The sequence below is a fragment of the Parasteatoda tepidariorum genome, chromosome 10, assembly GCF_982258835.1.
Source record: "Parasteatoda tepidariorum strain Cologne lab strain chromosome 10, Ptep-v5.0, whole genome shotgun sequence".
Classification (NCBI taxonomy): domain Eukaryota; kingdom Metazoa; phylum Arthropoda; class Arachnida; order Araneae; family Theridiidae; genus Parasteatoda; species Parasteatoda tepidariorum.
The window spans coordinates 81,230,530-81,252,842 of record NC_141764.1 but is presented as its reverse complement, the minus strand read 5'-3'; the positions used below and the strand labels follow the sequence as shown (position 1 = coordinate 81,252,842).

The window sequence follows — 22,313 nt, the reverse complement described above, 5'->3', positions numbered from 1 at the left end:
AAATAACTTTTAGAGAAAGCAGTAAAACATTACATAAAGTGGTGGGTTCGAAAATTAATTCAAGGTCATTTCCCCCATAAAATGCGTTAAAAAGTTTGAAATGTTCTGAAATATTTTGAAAAATAGGAAAAGTGAATCTTGATGAAAAGTTCGTTACATAGAAATTTCACTTCGCGCTACTTAGAAGTTATTTTACGAAAAAAATTTCCTTGGTTTCTCGAAAAGATTCGCAAAATGGAAGTCCGACTGTATATATATATATATATATATATATATATATATATATATATATATATATATATATATATATATATATATATATATATATATATATATAGTTTATGCGATCTTAATGGAATTTAAAGCTTTGAAAGGCCTGCAATAAATTGCGAAATAAAACAAGTATTTTTGAACACCCAATAACCGAAAATCAAGCAATAAGCCTGTAACTTGTATCGATTACTTAAGTTGTTATTTTTAATAACTGCATAAAATTTCGTAAACCTAGAGTAAATATTTATGGAGATATGGACATTTTTATAAAAAATTAATTTTTTTCGCTTTACGTTATTTCATTATAACTTTATAGATATTCAATGGAATTAAATAACATTTTTGGATTAAGATTAATAACAAAATTGACGATTTGAAATTTTAAAAAAATCGCTAAAAACTGCGCTAGTTATAAGTATTTAGGCTAGTTATTTTATATTACGCATGCACTGAAAAATTTTTATCATTTTACTTCATGCTGTTGCTCGAGCCAACTTATGATATTTAAAATTTTCCCACCATTAAGCTACTTTATCCTGTTCTTCGGGGAACTGTAGAAAATCTATTATAAAAAGTGCAGTATTCGTGCAGCTTTAATCGTCATTAAATTAACTCATAAAATACTTTGTACCTAAATAAGAGTATATTTGTCACTTATTAAAACTGCACCAATTACCTTGATGCGGTGTGCCTATTATTAAAATTTAGCATGATTTGTGTCAATAATAATAAGGCGACTTTTTACGGTTCCCGTAACGAATAAGTACTTTTTCTCCATTAATTTTTCTTTCTAGTTCATAATTTTTTTTTTTATTTCAATTAGAACTTATTACAAAAATTAATTTAGCACCATTGACAGCAATAATAGTTGGCCGATTTCTTAAGCTCTCTTAAGCGAATTAGTAGCATTTCTCCATTAATTTTACCTTTCAGTACATGGCTTATTCTTATTTTACTTTAGTTAGTAGCTAATGCCATATTTTTCATTGGCGTGAATAATAATATTGTGTTTTTTATGCTTATCCTCAACGAATTAGTAACATTTCTCCATTAATTTTGCCTTTTGGTACACAGCTTATTATTTTTCCTAATTAGTAATTTACCAAAACTGATTAGGCATTAACAATAATAATGGTATTTTTTAGGCTTATCCTTAACGAATTAGTTCCATTTCTGCATAATTTTAATTTTTATTAAAAAACCTTTTTTTTCATTTCATTTGCCGTTGATTTTTAAGTATTTAGTTTTATAAAAACAAGTTTTATAAGCATAACTATAAACAAAATAAACACGCGGTTTCAGATAACCTTAAAAATAGTAATCTGGTGATACAGTTTGCTTACTCTACTATGATTACGTTGATCATTCAAATAATATGGCATAACAAATAAAATATAATTAAGTATCACTGAACGCGCGATGAACAACTTTTTTGATTAAAGATATAAGCTAGCAAGCATCACTGTGTTATCTTAGCTAGCAAGCATTACTGTGTGTATACAAGGTAAGCTATTACGAAGTGTTAAAATATGAAAACGTTTCTGATTTTTTTTCCTTCTTTTAATGATATGTGGATGATGATTTAACCATTGATATTTTATAGCAACCTTATATTTTATTTGCAATATACTATATAATGCAATTTCTTCTGTACATAGTTTGGGCTACTCAAAAGTTCGTTAACATTTAAAAAATTATTCATATTTTGAAGTGAAAACAGTGGCGAGCGAAAATGTTTGCCTAGATAGTACCCTTAAAACTAAAATTTCTTACCCTAAGTTCAGATATTTAGTGTTATTAAGATAATTAATTATTGAATATTTTCCCCAATGGGTCTAATATACGGCACACCACTGTAGGCTGATCCACTGTGCAGGCATTTTAAATAAATTGCCTAACAAATCAAGCATTCGACTCGACCAACAACGGGCGATAGTATACCTGGAATCAATGGATTGTTCTTTGTCAATGGTTGCTGATGATAGAGCCAATTTCGGAGGCGGAGTAGGTGGAGGAGATTCAGATTGTGTTTGTGGCATAGTTTGTCCGTTTGTCAAACCTGAAAAAAAAATGAAAAAAATATTTTTGAAATTTTAAAATTTGAAACTTTTTTATTTATTGGAAAACATTTTCATGCATTAACGATAAGTTAATTTCCGTATCGCACATAGAATTGGCAAAACAAATTCTTTCCTATCTACTTCCTTTACTTAACTTAGATTTATTATTTGTCGATGTATTTTATTGTAACCGTGATATATTTTTGTTTTGTACACCTGGCAACTTCGATGCATAATTAGTTTGTTTATGTTCTACATTGCTCTTTGTGTTAAGTCTTTGTGTAAATATATAGTAAAAGAATTGAAATCTTTGAGAAATAATCTTCGTGAAAGAATTTATAACGTGTCACTTCAGAGAATTGATACTTGACGGGCTTGGCTTACTCGAAATAGAATGGAAAGAACAGTTGCTCACGTAAACAACTGTCACGTTTCAACAACAAATCAGGATCGAATACCCACACTACGCCATTTGCAGGTATCCCTTTGTAAATTATAATTTTTAGCAAGAGCATTACATATTGATTTGTGACAACTCTGATTTAGTATGAGTTTCTTGATCTGTAATTTCCCCGTAAAAATTATCGCGGGAATAGTCATCTTTTCTGGCTTTAATAAGGTTTGGATGGTCTCAAAGTCTTTTTGTACTAACTATCTCCTTACCAATTGTTGAATTTCTACGATAATGATTTACAGATCAATTTTGTTAGCCCAATTCAAGAATTCTACTTAAATTTACTCTTTAGTATAATATTGCCATACCATAAGAAAGATTAATATTCGAATTTATAGATAAGAACTAACCTTTTGAACTTTGCTCAAGAACATCTTTGACTTTTCGTCTTTTCTTTGGTTTCGGATGTTTTTTCTTTTTCGTTATTGTCTCAATGGCTTTACTTGATTCTGTTGTTTCCTTAACAGCTTTCCCAGGAATCGGACTTGTAGACGCACTGAAAAAAAAATATGCAAACGTATGTTTTATGAATTTTTCAGTCATTTTCTCTTTATTGCTACAATATCTCCCCACAACCCGTAAACCAACCGCTCGACTTTATCGCAATAATTAATTCCTGACGATAAATAAAGAGATACATCAAAATGAAAACTTAAACAAATATCAGATCTAAAATATTTTTATTGTTTTTTTAACACAAATTTGGTTTCATATAAATAGTTTTCGACTATTAACGGAATCATTCAGCTCAGATAGCATACTCGGTTACCAAATTCGTTTTTAAAATCTCATTTAATTTCATGCAATAGAGATTCTGTCCGCAATTGGATATTTCTGAAACTTGTAAATTATCGATTTGAAAACAATAGTAAGAAGCAGTTTGAAACTCTCAAGCTTCTCATGACTCTATTAAGACAATAACAAGAGTTAATACAACCATTCTCATTTCCTTCTTGACATCCATTTTCGAACAATAACTGTTCTTTGCAACAGCAATTGCATAAAAATGCAATTCATTTAAAATATATAAATTTTGCTACTTTTTCTCTTGCTTTAAAGCATAATTAGAGATTTTCCCTCGAGACTTTTTCCCCAAACTTACATATTTTGTATGTAAAATAAATATACAGAATTGATACCTGTATGAAAATCTATAAATCGTCAAAGAAAAAATATTACGAAACAGTCATCGAGGAGTAAGAGCAAAACGTGAAGAGGGTGGGGACATCATATATTAGTACACAATAATAAAAACGGCAAACAACCTAAGAAACTATAAACTATTTTTCGCAAAATAATATTTTTGTAAAATTCTTACAAGCTGGAATGCCTGAGAGAATGGACTGCACTCATGGTGAAGGTTCACATCTAGCTGATGGCTTATTGATTCGAACTATGTTCCCTCCAAACTTGGGCCGGTCAACGTGCTGACGTAGAATAACCCCAGTAGTGGACAGAGTGTGGGGTAGACACCCCTTGACATCAGGGAAACCATGTGAAGTTTTTATGGTTTTCCTCACCATGTAACGCAAATACTGATTAATTTCTTTAAAAAGTACTCAACAGAAACCATGCTTTAGTATACACAACTACGACGTAGTCATGTATAGTAAAGCACGAACGTAAAGTACCCAGGGGTGTTTGTGAGCACAACTAAAAAATCCTAAAAATTTCTTGTGTAAAATAATTGACGACGCATTTCAAAAAATTAATGTCCTTATAAATTTAAATCATTGATATTTTCAAAACATGAAATTCTAAATAAATTATATGCAGCATAATTTAAATGAATAATTATGTATACGTTTACTTTTATCTCTAATCACATTTATTATTCTACCAGAAAAAAATATTTACAAATGAAAGAGATGACAAGTATTAATTCTAGTTCCAAAATTTTTAAATAAAATATACAAGAATTTTTATACATAAATGCGATCGATGATTTCTTGAAACTTCTGGACTTTATATTTCCGGAAATTTCCGGATCGCGGTTAATGAAAAATTCGGAAATCGGGATTTTTCCGGATCACAATCATCTCTGAGTACCTGACTATACATAACTACGGAGTAGTTCTGTCTGGTACTCTACTTTCAGAAGTACATAACTACGGAGTTGAACATTCATAGCAACAATCAGATGTTCAACAGCTGTGATATAAATTATTAAAAAAAATTGTTGGTGTACATTTTTCAACAAATAAGAACTTGTTTACTTACTCTTTATTTTCTAAAATCTTTAATATCTTCAATGACTTTTCAAAAGTGTTATCTTCAATGCTTGCGTCTCGAGGTAAAGTAGGCAGACTCCGACCTGTCTTTTCAGCAAGATATGTGTCCGGGGCAGTTGAACCATGTTTCATCTGGGCAGCCATTTCGGCCGTCAGCTGGTGAGTCATTTCTCGGAACAGCTAAAAAATAAAATAATTTTTTAAATTGCCAATCTCTAAGCACATTTTAGTTTTCAGTTATTACCAAAACTATTGTCCTACTTTTACAAAACTTTTAAACAACAACTTCCAAAGTAATATGTAACACAAGAAATATCTTGACCCACCATCATTTAATACAAAACATCGTATTTTTTCTTTTTTTGAAAAAAATTACCCGTTATTGTGCCTTTAATGCCTGTTTTACTTAAATTAGCTTAGTTGTCTGTGGTAAATCTAATGATTGTCTGTGAGTTGCAAATTTTGCTATCAAGATGTCGCCAACATTTTGCTTAGTCTTCTAATTCTTTCATCGCTAAGTCTTTTAATTTCAAATACGGCTTTAAATCATTAATTTACCTTGGGCGATAAAAGTTAATATCGTTTCCTGAATGCCACAATCAGGAGTGATTGCCCTTTTATTGCCAAATAGAATCTATAGCTAATAAGAAAACCCAACCGCTATACCAGCTAGAAAGCTAATAATGTTAACTGAAGTTCTCTTCTGGATAAAAGTCAGATTTAATCATTTCCTGACAACTACAAACAAATTTTATCGTCAATCGAAACTTGATATCTTTTTGACCAGATAGAGTCCCAAAATTTCAACTGGAGCGATAAAAGTTTAATCATTTTTGGAACACTACAAGCAGAATTTATAGTCATTTTATCGTTAAATAGATCTTATAATCCAAAAAACACTACCATGTTTTAACCAACTAGAATTACCAGAATATCAATAGAAGCTCTATGTTGGATAAAAGTAAGTTTCAATCGCCTTCCTAAGTAAGTTTCAATTGAAATTTAATATTCTTTTGATTATATAGATTCAACTGCATTAACTTTTTGCCCAGTCCTCAAATTTTCAACTGGTACTTTTTATCGCTAATTCAACTGGAGAGATAAAAGTTAAAATCGTTTCCTGAATGCCACAAATAGAATTTTTCGCCATTTTATTCCTTGATAAAATTTACAGCCAATAAAAATTCAACCACCGTTTGACAAGCTAGAAGCTCATAATATTAACTCAAGCCGTAGATTTTATGAAAGTAAGTTTCAACCATTTCCTGACTTCTTCAAGCGAAATATATCTAAAAAAAAGTTGTAAAAAATTTTCTGATAAGATAGAGTTCTCAAATTTGAAATGGAACTCTATCACCGATTCCCCAAGAATAATGAAAGTTTAAATCATTTCCTGAAAGCCACAAACTGAATTTGATTCAATCAATTTTATCGCTAAATGAAATTTATGTTACGTCATAGTTTTCTCCTTTCTCCAATTAGCAGGATCCTCCTCTTAGGCCTTTAATTGGAGCTATGCACTTTAAAAATTTAGAACGAAATGTGGAAAAAAATCAATAAATGAAATAAAATCCAAAATTTTTTAAGATTCCAAGATAAAAACTATTCTTTTGTTTTATTCACCAATGTATTAACTATATACAAAAAAAAAGAATACTGAATACTTACATGTTTTCTGTTATGCTGACCATATTTGGAGAGAGATCTCTCCAATGACCCACTGGCTGACGAACCTGGACTGGAAGGAAGTGGCTTGGGTCTGCAACAACGGCAATACACACAGAAACAGCAGAAAATGAGAAATAAGGTACCCAAAGTGCCTCCTACTATGGCTAATATTGGAAGAGGAGATCCTGTTTCAGTTTCTTTGGCTCGATAAGCTAAAACAAAATAAATGTGATATGAATATGTGAAAAGCAATACAAAAACTGAATGGAATGATAATATTTTGCATTATTTCAACTGGACAATCAAATCACATGATAAGACTATCAAATCACATAATAAAAATAAAAATAAAAATGTAAAGCTCCCATCATAATTAAACTAATAAAAGTGCTGCTTGCTATATTGTCAAATAGCAGTTATTTTAGAAGTTCTCTAAGAAAAGTTTGGGTGGCAAAAAACATTAACTCTTTGGCCTTTAAGAGCTCTTATAACCGTCGTTGAACAGCCGACCCAATTTTTGGGTTTACGACTACTAATGTTCAACTCCGTAACCTTGCAATTTCGAACCCAATCCAGAAGACAAGGGAACTCCTGGATCAAGTATTGGGAGAAATTTGCCTTCTTGGAGGACTTTTTTAATTGAACAAACCCGCATTCGCTTTAGATGGAGAAGAAGACCACGAGAACCTCCCACGGTTAGCCTGACGGCAAGGGGACTCTAACCCATAATCCGTCTACCACTGAGGATATTTCACGTCAGCACTGTGGTTGGTGCAAGCCGGATGCGGAATTCGTATCGACCAGCTATCGCCGGGATTGAACCCCGGTTCACCTCATTGGAAGGTGAACGCTCTATCCCCTGAGCCATCGCGGTAAGCTCTGTAAAAAATTTGAGCTGTTAGTTGTAATGCTAACGCCCGTTTCGCGTTTCCGTGACACAGGTTCGGGGTTCCATCCTCAGACCGGGCATGGTTGAATTAGCCCTTCATCCCTTCAGTGGGTAGATCAAATGAGTACCAAGCATTCTTAGGGTTCTGTGGAGTTCATTGGGGATCCTGCTTTCGGCTGACCACCCAACCGGAACATATGTGTCTGCACCTCAAGCCCAAGGTCAAGAAAACTGGCATAAGAACAGTAGGCCTTGACTTTTTATGGTCTGCCGCTCGACTCAGTTTCAGTTTTGTTGCAATGTTGAGATTGTAGCTAGAGGGTTACCATTTAATGATATTTTTTTCTGTGAAAAATTAATTAACTTTAACAGTGACAGTTGAGGAAGAAATTAGAGTACCTAAGTAACTTTGATCCCTGAAGCACATAGCAACAGTAAATAAGTTTTTGATTTTATTTTCTATCTGTGTTACATATAATCACCATTCGAGTGTTACTTTTGTGAAACTCTTAGTGTTATCTGATTTTTAGTTAGGCATTTCTACTCATGACCTAGCCATTTAAGATTAAGAAGAATGATGGGACAAGACATTAAAATTGAGGAAAGATTCCTGAACTTGCAAACTTTGTGGTGGCGAGATTTCTCGGGAAAAAAAGCTTTAAATTGAAATTTACTATGTATAAACACCATTGTAAAATTTTTAAATATTTGTATTCTATCTGAGAACCTAAAGACTAAATGTGGATGATGGGAATGATATATAAATCTAAAAATGTGGATAAATATAATTACTCTTAAGTGAAATAGTGTGCATTTACTGAAGGAAGCAAATAAAAGTTTAAAGGCGGTAATTAGAAACGGCTTTAACTTTCATCCGACAATCAAACTAGTTTTGATATTTTAATTCCGTCTACCTCCTTACTGATTTGTTATAGATTTCAATAACTTTTTAATTTATTTTTTTCGCTAAAATATTAGCTTGTGAACTCTAGTCTATTTGTGGTATACTGCATTTTTGACAAAGATTCTTAAAAAGTTGTTGAAAGCCTCTTTTGCAATAAATCTTATTTTGAAACATTTTAAAGCTGTCATTGTCTACAATCAAAGCAAAAATTTTAAATATAGCAACATTTTAAAAATATGTATTAAAGGCGGTGGTATGTTGAGCAAATATTTTTATACTTACGACGAGCTTTCAATATAGCATGGTATCCGAAGAACTGCCTCAGTTGCTCAAACCTCAGAAAACTGAGATATTCGGCAGCTAAAGCAGCAGGTATTAAAGAACCTCCTTTCTCAACTACATAGATGATGTCAAATTGACGAAGAAATATATCGGTTTTAAGTATGAGAATCTGAAATTTAAAAAAAAGGGGAACATGATTATTGGACCTACGCGAATTAATTATGAAATACTTTTTAAAAAATAGATGATAATGAGAGAGCAGAACTCAATAGTAGAGTTTGCATCGAAATAGTACCAGATTCCTGCAGCGAATAGTTCTGAAATAATTCTAGATTAGAGGATGAAACTAAGTGGTATTTTAATACCGAAATTTGAATTCTACAAATCAGTAGCATAAGTTACTATCAGGTGGTGATGTATTCACTTAAAAAAGTTCTCGAAATATCGCGAAAAGTTTTGCGTTTAAGCTTTGGACCGCTCTCCTGATCAAACTATCTGGACCATATTTCCCAGATTACGGCTACACCTTATATTTTAAAGATCAATAATCGAAATCCGTCTTAAAGACATCTTTTTTCCCAGAAAGTGTGTTTTAGTCTCTGATTTCGTAACATAAAATACCATCTGCACAATTTACGAATCGAATCGTTTAAAATGTATTTTCATGTAATAAGATGCAATCATTAGATCGTAAGTTATTAAAAAAATTCTCTTTTTCATCTTGCTTTCAGTATACAGTTTTAAATAATCAATAAACATTTAACGTGAGTGGTATTGATACCTACAAACTAAGGGACGTGGTATATGGCCCAGTAACAAGAGAATCGGATTCCGGTTTGGGGTTCGATCATAAACTCCGTAAAGACCCATCGAGCACCTGCTATATACATACTCGCAAAATCTGTGGAATCGAAAGTCTTGAGTACGGTCGATAAGCAGTACCACGGGTACGAGGATCTGGTAAAAATTTCCTTCCCCATCAGAGATATGTCTAAATTGAGGAAGTGACTTTACAAATTGTTATGGCATGTCTTAGGATTATCCTCAGGAATGTTTCCCAGACCGTCGCCAATAGCCCATTGTGCAAAGTTTATAAATTTACCTTTACAATGATTGGCTCGTCACTTTCACGTTTACTTCGAAATGCCTCGCTGTAAGCATTAGCAAGTCGAACTTCCATGGTGCGGCTAAAATTTACTGGTAGTTGACCTTCCTCTGGAGCTTCTAGAACTAAAAATAGTCATAGCTTTTATAACATGAAGGGTATACAAAAAACGCCTGACTAACTTTAACCCTTTGACGCAGATGGGACACTGATATCTCTTTTACATTGTTTTTTCTGATGCTCTAATTACAAGCAAAATTATATTTTGATATTTTTTATCAATAAAAAACAGTATAATAGTTACTTAAAAAATCTGTTAGATAATCGGAATTATATAATTATATTTGTACTAAAATATAAAAAAAGTAGTTTTAATTTTTTTTCCTATTCATTTTCAAAAATTTATCAACAATTAATTTAAATTAAATAAATTTCAATGAAGAATAACTCTGTTTTCCTATATCTAAATACCTGCAAATAAGTGCAAATTTGTAAAAATTATAATTTGGAAGCGAGTCGTGTTCGGTTTTACCTTTAACTCAGAACAAGGCACCGGTTTTTCGTGCTGTGTTTTATAATCATAAATTATAAATTTAACCATAATTTATTACTATTAAAACCATAAATTATTAAATGCTAAATATAATATTTTAACTTATTTTTTCTTAATTTAACACAAAATTATGAAGAAAAGTATAAAAAAAAATATGTTTGATAAAAATCCTGCGCCAAAGGATTAACTTGCAAGTCATCATAAAAGACATAAAATAGCTCATTGGTATAACTTAATATTTCAGTAATATTTATGCTGCTGCAACTTTTCAAAAGCTGCCCTCACAGAGTGTAATAAACAACAAGTTAACGTATGAAGCAACTCATAAAAAAAATCAGAGAATAAAGATACACAATAAAAACATAAAAAGAATGGCGATTAATTAAAAAGTAAGAAAATTGTGGTCTTATTATTGTGATCACTGGTTACTAAAATGTTTTTTTTTTCTCGGATAGACTTCATACATTTAAGTAATGCATTGCAAAAACTGCATTAATTAATGTTTGTTCTCTTGCTTCCAATGGACTGGATTGGTGGGATTAACTGGATTCTAACCAATATACGTTTCCTAAGACATCGCAAAGTTCTTTTCCTTCTTCAGTATTTATATTTATATTAACCGCCACCAAAACCGTAATTATAAATGCGTAAAATCGTACAAAGTAAATAAAAATAGTTTGAAATAATATATGTGAAAATACATTAAAATTGCGTGATGATGAAAACAAAAGTAAAAAACTCAGTCTTAAAAATAATCAACTACAAAAAGTTCGAAAATTATCGTCTGCTTTTTTTGTCTGATCTTGTTATGCTGCTTTTTTATTAATCCTTATGTATGCCGGATTTCTTATGGCTCTTATAACTCTATATTAGTGATCATGGTGTTTAAGCTGATCAAAACGAAAAATATGCTGACATAAAAAACCTAGAACAACTCACCCTTTTCCAATTTGTATTAAATAAAATATTACAAATCAATAAAACTTCATAGGCTGCTGTTATGTTTACAGACAACAAAATCTAACTTTTTATTTCTTTTAGATGCTGTGACGTGTTAAAATTTGTCTGAAAATTATCAATTATTCGGTACCACAGTTAAGCAAAAATGTAATCAATGTTTGGAATCCTAATGTAAGAATAACAACAGTTTTGAGTACAATATAGTTATAGTCATTAAAAGTAATTATACAATTTATAGTTAAAAGTAATCCAAATATGATCAAATTTAAACTTAATTGTCTGAAATTATAAGCCATAATTACAATCCTGATCATTACTTATCATCGCGAATTCTAAATAATGTATTTTAAGACATTTTATTAGAATTTCCATAAACATTACATAAAATAATAGCTTTATGTCATGCAGTCATGAGCCACACTTTTTCTAAAGGGGATATTTTTACTTGAAACTATTTCTTATTGTTTACAGACATGTAGTTTCTAAGTTGTCAGTACGCTGTTGGAAATTTTGATGCAGTTTGAACCATAATATCGCTCAAATTCACTGCAACCTTAATACGTTGGTTGCTCAGTTGAGCTATATTATCGTACTTATTCAACATGAGATCAAACTCGAAAGGAAACATGTTTGAATTTAACATTTTATTAAATTTTTTTCGTTTGAACCATATCGTTCACGGTACCGATATTATTGTTTCAGCATTGAACTGATTTTCTGAGAGTTTAGGTAACAGCACAATGCACGTAAATATTTTATTTTTAATTTACAAGAAAAATGTGGTGTTTTTCACCAGGAAATCCGTGGTGCTTTTTTAAAATGTGGCTCAATTAGCCCCAAGCTCTTTAATTGCAGCATACGGTATTATCTAAAAAATTATAACTTTCGAACTATCTAAAGATAAATATATATACTCTTTTAATAAATTAAAAAATTTAGCTAGAGTATTACTTGTTTGTATCCAGTAGTAATCATCTTTAAACAATGACGTGTCCATAGTCGGAATCAGCCATTCATTCGATGATGTGACCGTTTCACTTAAAGATCTATTTGCCGAGGCTTCAACTGAGAAGTTTCTTAATTGGTGATAGACAGAACTGGTTGCTAAAACTGATGTCATACTTTCATAACTATGGCCAGATACCATTTCAATTGTCCTAGTTGGAAATAACTCTTTACCAACCTTTGGTGTAGATTTAAAAGTTAAGGAGGTTGCGTCTATTTGGAGTTTTGGTGTGTCTGTAAAATGCATTTTAAACGAAGTAGTTTGCGAACGGTACGTCTTTGTTTTAGGTAAATCCGACTCAATACTTATTGGATCTTTTGGTTTTGTCGATAATAAAGATAAATCGTTAGTGTGAGGTTTTACAGGTAACAGAATAGATGAAGTCAAACGGGCAGAATTAAATAAAGGTGTTCGTTTAGGAATATCTGAATCTATACTTTTCGGCTCTGGAATAACCGATGTTGGTTTGATTTGGATTGTTACGGATATTATTGGGTTTGTCGTCTTTTGTTTTGGGTGATCAGATTCAATACTTAAAGGATCTTTTGGTTTATGAATGCTTGAGCTTGGAATTATCTGTTTTGGGTGATCAGATTCAATACTTAAAGGATCTTTTGGTTTGTGAATACTTGAACTTGGAATTATTTGTTTTGGGTGATCTGATTCAATACTTAAGGGATCTTTTGGTTTGTGAATGCTTGAACTTGGAATTGTTTGTTTTGGCTGATCAGGTTCAATACTTAAAGGATCTTTTGGTTTGTGAATACTTGAACTTGTAATTATTTGTTTTGGGTGATCTGATTCAATACTTAAGGGATCTTTTGGTTTGTGAATGCTTGAACTTGGAATTGTTTGTTTTGGCTGATCAGGTTCAATACTTAAAGGATCTTTTGGTTTGTGAATACCTGAACTTGGAATTACTTGTTTTGGATGATCAGATTCAATGCTGAAAGGATCTGTTAGTTTATTTGAACTGGTAATAGATGTTAATTTCGCTTCAAACATTACTCGCGAAGAATAAAGAGGTAAAGTTTCTGATACTGTATGGTGTTTTAAACTTTCAGCAGAATCTTTTATCGTTCTGGTAGATAAGTTCAAAGAGTCGGTTTCAAAGGAAGTTGAATTTTTTGAATTAAATGATGGCATAATTGATGTCCATGTTTCGTTGCTAAAAAATGTAGATTTTAAGAATTCGCTGTATGGCTTTGGTGATATAGATTCTGAATCAGCCTCTTTGGTGTCTTCTAATGTTATGGAGCTTGCAACTATTTCCGAACTTACTTCTTGTATTTTTATACTCTCAGATAGAGTGGAGCTTGAAATATATTCAAAGTTTTTGTTGGATGTAGAACTAACAAATGACTCAACGGATTTAATAGTTACTGACGGATCGAATATATTAGAACTGAAATGTGAAATCAAATTTCGGGGACTAGGTGTAAGTTCAGGAAATAATCTGCTAGTTACACTGAACGTTTCAATTGAATCATCTGTTACCTTTTCCGATTTTGTTTTACTTTCGAAAGAATTCCACTTAAATTCGGAAGGCAAAACAGTAACTGGAATCTCCCTTGTAATATTCTCATTTAAATAAGTTTGACTAATTGATTCTGATAGAGAATCTTTATACAAAGTAGGTTTTTGTGAAAAATATTGAGTTTGCATCATAACGTCACTTAAAGTTGTAGTTGCCACAATATTATGCAACGTGGAATTTGAGGGAATTACTTTCGAATAATCCAACGCTGCGTAATCAACCGACATCATACCATTCGATACACTTATTACTCTATTCTCATCAGACATTAAACCATCACTTGAGTAAAATTTTGGAAATTCGCTATAAATTTTTGTACTGTCATGATATTTTGAAAGCGACATATCTGAAATTTTTGTCATAAATTCAATAGGATAACTAAATTTCGGTGTAATTTCTTTCCAATAGGTATGTGAGAAAGAATAAGATAGCAATGGAGCTCTTGATGAAAAAATACCTATATAATCATCAGAACCAACCATAGATGGAAAACTATGGGCGAAGTGGTCTGTTTTTGCATCTTCTGATTGCATGCTTATAAATGATGCAGTGGTAAAACTTTTTGAGGAGTCATCTTCAATATTGAATGTGTCAAAAGCATTATCAACAGTCATGTAACTATTTTCAAAGTGATTCCTCATGCTCAGTGTTGGAGTAACCATTGGTACAGATTCCAAGTCATTATAAGTTTCAGTATTCTTTGTATGAATGTAGTTAGTACTTGTGTAATCATCTGATGAAATATAAGAAAAATAACCGCTTTGAAAATAAATATCGGTAGTAGCCTCATGCATGGAGTTGACTTTTTGCGATTGCTTCAGCGAAACATCGCTTTTGACACCGCTAGACAATGTATGAGGAAAGGTTTTTTCAGTATGCATATTTTCATCTTTGAAAGATGGTGAAATTGTAACGGGAAAATCATATATTAAACTGGTTTCGAGTTGTGAATCATATTGTTCAGTTACTGACTGAAATACTTGATATGTTTTTGAAGAGTTTGAGGTCTTAAATGGTTGATATACGGTGTTAAAGGTATTATCGTGGTATGTTAGTGAAGGTGTTAATTCATATAAGCCAGTATTGTAATTTTGAGAAGAAAGGTTAACTGATTCCGTTATTTCATACTCGCTTGGAACCGGTGTTGAAATTTCCCAATCTAATGAGCTTTGATAGATTAGTTCAGATGATGAAACTCCCCAATCTGATGAGCTTGGATAGGTCAGTTTAGCTGATGAAATTCCCCAATCTAATGAGCTTTCATAGATTAGTTCAGCTGATGAAACTCCCCAATCTAATGAGCTTGGATAGATCAGTTCAGCTGATGAAACTCCCCAATCTAATGAGCTTGGATAGATCAGTTCAGCTGATGGAACTCTCCAATCTAATGAACTTTGATTTATCAGCTCAAGAAAAGAAGAGCCAAATGAGGCTTCTGATCCTATTGATGATGTATCCAGCCTGCTTGAAGTAAACTGTGCATAGGGATCCTCGAAAGCCTCATAGCTGATAGAATCCTTCAAAGATCTAACAGTCACGTGATGTGTTCCAGTCTCACGATTATTCTCTGTAGCATGAGGTTGCAAAGAACTATCAAAAGTAATAGGGAATTTCTGTTTACTTTCAGATTCATTCAAAGGAAGTGTAGTGTTTGAATCATCTACAGTGGTTGTAAACAAAGCATCTAAATCATTCTCAAAGTTATCAGAAGGTTGAATTAATGCATCAGTATCGGTATTTCCATAAAAACCTAAAGAATTTGTTCTAAAAAGTGTTTTTGTTTCATACAAAGGAATCGTTGAAATGTCAGCTGTTGGAAAAGAAATGTTGAACTGGTCTTGAGATTTTTCTGAAGGTGAAACTTCGGACGATCTTAAAGATACCCTCTTAGTACTCGACAGAAAATTGTCTGACAATTCAGAAGATGCTATAGGATTGAAGTTTGTTTTGCTTTGTGATTGCGACAAAATATTTTCTCTGCTTGTTGAATCTGTTTCATCTATGGACATATAATTACCAAGCGTCACATGTTTATTATCAAATTCAGACTTTCCAATATCAGTTTGGCTTTGCATATCATTTAAACTAGCCCTAGATGGTAAGATTAAAAACGATGCATCATTAAAATCTTCGGTGATTATGCTTACAGGTACAAAGTATTCTATGCTGTTTATATGCGTTGTACGAATCAAAGATCCAGAAATTGTATAAGTTGGAATTACATGTGAAAATGATTTTTTATCAACAATTGTTACTGTTGTTTCCACGTTGCTCAAGAAATACGTTCTCGGTGTAAATATGTCGAAAAATCCGCTCGATTTTAGAGTTGGGAAAATAAAATTTATGCTCGTTGTTGTTTTGTTATATGATTCAGAATTTTCGATGGAACTTGAATTATAAACTGAATTAGTTTGTTCACAAGAAGTGAATGGTTTAAAAAATATTGAAGTCTTATTGGCTGATGGAGGTATATTATTGATGATGCCCGATGACTCTTGAAAAACATCGCTAGGAAATGACGACGATAAATCTGTTTGGAATAAAGTCGTTTCATCGAATGTAATGCTAGACTGTACATGTGATGATAAACTTGTCGTTAAAAATATTTCATGTGTCTGACTACTCAGATAAGAAACACTTGTTGAAACTGTATAAAAGTCACCTGAACTTAATAAATGGACGGTTGAAAGCAAATGATTTAATTTATCTGAACTGGATAAAATTGAAGGCAATGCAACATTCGATGACATTATGGACGGATTAGTAAAAAAACTCAGTTCATTTTCTCCAAATATGTGCGTAGCAGAAATGGCAGTAATGATAGCAAGTATTTCACTTGGTGAATCAGACAAGGCACGTCTACTACTCATTAAAAAAGGGGAATCAAATTGTTCCGCATCTGTCCAGGAGGCACTGAGGTAATAATCACTTTGAGCAATTGAAGAACTTTCAAGCGTTGGAGACGGAGCGATGTCAACCGAGCTATATTGTGGACTGGGTCTGAAGAAGTAGGTATTGAGCATGGACGATGGACCTTCAAATACAAATGAACTCCGGCTGATCACGTCATCACTGAAATTCTCTATAATATCGGATGATGTATCTATTTCACTTAGGAAAGGTACAGATGGACTTGGAGATATGTCTTCTGGTAATGGCGATCGTGTGAAGTAATTGTCTGTAGTAGATTCGGATTGTGGTTTTTCAAATGGTACGAGGTTGTTCCATTGGTCCATTCCTCCGTCTCCTGATGGTAGTCCCATTAGAAGTTCTTCTTCAAATTTGTCAAGCCATGGATGAAATAACTTTTTAGGAGAAGCTGTGTGTGTCATTTTGTTGGATGGCAATCTGGGAGTCATAAAATTTCTCCTGTTAACTGGAGTTCCTATAGAAAAACAAAGAATATAAGGAATTTAAAAAAAACCGATAAAGTAAAACATGTTAGAAACAGTGTGTTCTGTAATGAACACCCTTAATGTATATTTTTAAAATCTATTTTTAAAATGAAGTTAAAATCATACGCACGTTAAGTACCCAAATAAATATTTAAGCAAAGAAAAAACGAAAAGTTATCGAAAACTGCCGATAGCAGAGTAAGATAACAAGCGTCAAAACCAGTTTTATTACCTAATTAAATTTTGGAGTGTTTCGAATAATCGCTTTTCAACTCTTTTCTCTCTCCTTCGACAAAAAAATAACTTTTTATTATTTATAGTCTAGACATAGTTTAGTCTTCAGTCCCCTTCTTATTTCCCTACATTTCAATCGCGTTTTTGATCAGTTTTTTCTTTGTTTGAATACTTATTATCGATCACTCATGCAGAATCTTTTCAAGACTTTTTTTTGACAAGGATTTAAAAAATATATATTAAGGTTTGCCATTACAGAACCCCCAATTCATGAGGTAGAACTTAGAACATTTTTAATAGAATTGCTTATTGTTTAGTTTGATTTGATTTTAACTGAGAATTGTTTCCCAGAATGTTGGAAATTCTATTTTATTTCATTTTATAACCATCGTTGAACAGCCAACCTTATTTTTTTGGTTTTATGACTACTAATGTTCAACTCCGTAGCCTTGTAATTTTTAACCCAATCCAGAAGACAAGAGAATTCCTGGATCAAGCATTGAGAGAAATTTGCCTTCATGGAGGACTTTTTGATGGAACTAATCCACATTTGCGTTCCATGGAGAGGAGGACCACGAGAACCTCCCACGGTTAGCCTGATGGCAAGGGGACTCTAACCCATGATTCGTCTACCACTGAGGATATTTCACGTCAGCACTGTGGTCGGCGCAAGCCGGATGCGGAATTTGTATCGACTGGGATTCGAACCCGGTTCGCCTCATTAGAAAGTGAACTCTCTACAACTTATCCAGATTTTAAAAAAGTTATAAGAAAGTAATTGGAAGGAAATGCATTAAATGTTTTATAGTAGAATTTCAGCAAAATCCACGTGAAACCAAATCTTATGAGATTAGCTTGCTTTGATTTCTTTCTTCAGCAAATAGTAGTTCAATTAACATAGAAGTCAAAATTCACATAAATTTTAATATCCACATTTAACTCGTGTTTAAAACTATACAGCGCAGTATTATAATTTAAAAGTTTTTTTTCCAGGTCATTGCCCAATTAAGTATATAGCTACTGAGAGAAAAATGGGATTTTAAATAGCTGAGAACAAACATGTGGCTAGAAGTTGGTAAGAATATATGATAAGGGTAAAAGGATTCTAAATCATCTTTCATACGTCAAAAATTATTACGCCAAACAAGATCTTAATGTAACGAGAAGGACAAATCTGTGTGCAAAATAAAAATGTCGTTTCAGTGACTCAAACTTATCTGTTAATGATTATGTATCACGCAAATGCTAATTTGATTTAATTTTCAGAAAATCTAACGAATCTGACAGGATTATGTCCACACTATCTATCCGGAAGTCAGAGCCACCTAGTTTTTTTTTTCTTCCGAAAAACGTTTTATTAAATATTAATAGCGTTCAACGTTTGTATGAAAAATAAACTCAAGTTCACTTAATTCTAAAATAATCTTCCTAATGCAGTTCAACCCTTTGACGCAGAATTTTTATTAAATATATTTTTATACTTTTTTTATTATTTTGAATTCATTTTGATCAAAATAAGTGAAAAATATTATGTTTAGCATTTTAATAGTTTATGGTTATGAAATACCACATTAAACACCGGTGTCTTTTTCTGCGTTAAAGGTAAATTCTTCCAAACACAACTCACTTCTAAACAATAATTTTTCACTTTTGCAGTTATTTAGATCTAAGAGAAACAGTTATTCAATATTGAAATTTCTTTAATTTAAAAAATCAATTATTGATAAATTTTTAAATATGAAAAGAAATTTTTTTTTCTCTTCATATTTAAAAATTTATGTATATCCCAAAAACGACAAATTTTAAAATTGTAGCTTCATATGTCTGTCAATTTATTACAGTTTTAACAGCTAATAATTCTCGAACAAATTATCGGAATTTTATCCCACCGTATTCCCTGAATATTTCGCTATACATCTTAAAAAAGTGACGTTTCTAAGTATAAAAGTATTAGATATTTGTAATTAAATTTAATTTTTAATAATAAATGCTTGCATTGCGATATTACTTATTGTTTAACAATAAATATTTTTACTGTAATTAAACTTAAGTTTTAGCCATTTAATATTTGTAATTGAATTAAGTTTGAATAATAAATTTTTGTATTGTAAATAAAGTTAATTTTTAATGATAAATATTTATTGTGTGATTAAATTTATTTTAAATTTTTTAAATTTTTAACAATAAATAATTAAAGATTAAATTTTGTTGTTAAATTTTTAATAATAATTATTTATGAAATAACTAAATTTAATTGTTATGGATATACATTTGAACTGTTTTTTAATTCTCTTTTTGTTGTTGTTGTCATAGGACTTATTGGCAATTAATGTAATTGTAATTGGTCTGATTGTTCTTGTTTTTCCAGTGGCGCCCTCTATGGCCAAGAATTCGACTTCTACCACACTCATATGTCACACCTGTTTATAGGGTGGATCCATTCATTCATCCACAGATCCTAATTTTGACCTGAACCTCAGACTGATCAATCTCCAATTCAGTACTCCAAGAGGTATAATTGAGTATGGGCACAAGGAGGACTTTGTGACCCGACATATTTAGCGTGCACCAATCATCATTTACTTCACGGAGAGTCTTCGACCGGCTGGATTCGAACTTCCGTTCTCACGAACAGGAGTCCAGCTCTCTGCTAGTCGGGCTATCTCGGCCAAATTTCTTTTTAGCTTTTAAATATTTAAAATTAATTAAATATTTAAGTTAAAATTAATATTTAAAATTAAAATAATACTGGTAAGTTACCAAAAATATTACTAAATTATTTTAATCATCAAAAATCTCATTTGCACAAGGAATCGAATAAAGTCGTTCAAATTGCGTTGAGAAACATAAAGGGCACTAACAAAATTTCAACACAACTCTCATTTCATCAAGAAGTATAAAAAGACTTATAATTAATTATCGCCTATTGTATTTATTTTAATAAAATTTAGTATTTAAGTATTATTTAAACATTTGAAATCAAACCTAATTTTTAGATGTTAAATATTTATAACTGAATTTCAATTTAATTTTTTTTAAATATTTGTTAAGTTTTATTTTTATTTGAAACTAAATTAACTTTTTAAATTTCGAAACACTTGTAGTTTAATTTCTCTTATCTTAATATGTGAGTTATTAAACTCTTGTCAAATAATTCACAGTTCAGAGGAAATTTTTATTTGTGTTGCTAGAAAACTAAGAATAGTTTGATAAGATTCTTTGAGTTTCTTTGTCGATACAATACTTTTCCCTATTTTAACGAACTTGCCAAGGTGACAAATTTTCCTTAAACATCGTAGGGTGTTAACATTTGAGTTGAAGTGAAAAATGTCGCATTTCTTTGTACTTAATTTTTCAAAAGCTATATTCAACCCATTTTTTTAAATTTTTGATTCTGCCATCAAAAGTTCCACTAACGATCAAATTTTCAAGTTCTAGAGCTCAATCTGAATGGTTTAAAAAGTAGACCTAAAATATTCAAATTAATTACGCAATTGTACAACTTTTTACATCATTTTAAAGAATGAAATTTTACATAACAAAATACAAAATTTGAGCGAAATTGGCTAATTTTTCCTGAGAAATCAAAATTTATATATACGACCTTTTTAAAATTCGATTTCTCAGGAACTATTCGGCCGATTACGCTAAAAAAAATTTATTTTGCCTTATAAAATCATAGCCATTAAAATGATATAAATAATTGCTAACATTGCCATTCAAAAAATTTTCAATTATTATTAAATAAAGCAATAAAAATAATAAATATTTACTGTAAGTTATTTTTTGCAATAAAATGCTTTTGAGTGAACGAATTTTATAATTGTGTGCAAAAAGTTTTCAAAAGTTCTCGAGATATAGTGAAATACGAAAAAATAAAATTAACATTAGGTGGTCCAAGTTTTAGATCGCTCTCCTGACCAAACTATTGGGCCATTATTTCCTAGATTGCAGCTACCCCTTACGTTTTGGGTTCAAAAAATCCAAATCCATCAAATGAATGTCATATTTATTCAGAGAAAGTACGTGTTTGTGTTTGATTTCGTAACTTAAAAAATTGCCTAAGCTAATTAATTTGAATATTTAGAGTCACCCTTACGAACTAGTAAAATTGATTCCTGGAATGTGAAGATCCGATCACTAGATCAAAAATTATTCAGGATGCTCTCCATTGTTTATTTTACGCACTGTACATTACAATACAAAATATAATTGATCTAATTGACCATTACATAAGTGACATATAATTGATCTGAAAATATAATTGATAATAATCGTAAACAAAATAACTAAATAATTCACGTTTAATTTAATTTTTAGATTTTCAATATTTGATATTAAATTTAATTTTTGGTTTTTTTAATATTTGACATTAAATTTAATTTCTGTTTTTAAATATTTGTAATTAAATTTAGTTCTTATTTTTTTAATATTTGTAATTTCTAATATTTGCAATTGAACATTTACTTAACGCAATTTTCAATCCATAAAATCTTTGAGATACAAAACTTATTCTCGTAAGCAAATATCTTACTTCAACCAGGAACAGAATAAAGTGACACAAATTGTGTCACGAAACAAATAGGACAAAGTTGTAACATCTCATCAAGAAATTTAAAAGAAAAAACTAATAATTAATCGCGCCCTCATTCATTTTCATTATTCTATATCAAAAATTTTGATTGCCCCTCTTCAACTAGGACAGTGCTGTCACACAATTCGAAAGACGTGCTCATAGAATCCATTAGTTTGACGTCTAAGA

The 22,313-nt window shown here is 31.2% G+C and overlaps 1 protein-coding gene across 1 annotated transcript in view; it reads right to left on the bottom strand.

Moving 5' to 3' along the window:
- The window catches only part of LOC107456418 (uncharacterized), a 44,214-nt gene that overhangs the window by 8,742 nt on the left and 13,159 nt on the right, over nt 1-22,313 (bottom strand). The window contains exons 2-8 of the mRNA XM_016074271.5: nt 12,331-17,307; nt 9,864-9,991; nt 8,762-8,930; nt 6,687-6,898; nt 5,008-5,198; nt 3,138-3,283; nt 2,215-2,332 (exon numbers count right to left, since the gene is read on the bottom strand). Coding sequence (XP_015929757.3) covers nt 2,215-2,332; nt 3,138-3,283; nt 5,008-5,198; nt 6,687-6,898; nt 8,762-8,930; nt 9,864-9,991; nt 12,331-17,307 — 5,941 coding nt within the window. The remainder of the gene's footprint in view (nt 1-2,214; nt 2,333-3,137; nt 3,284-5,007; nt 5,199-6,686; nt 6,899-8,761; nt 8,931-9,863; nt 9,992-12,330; nt 17,308-22,313) is intronic.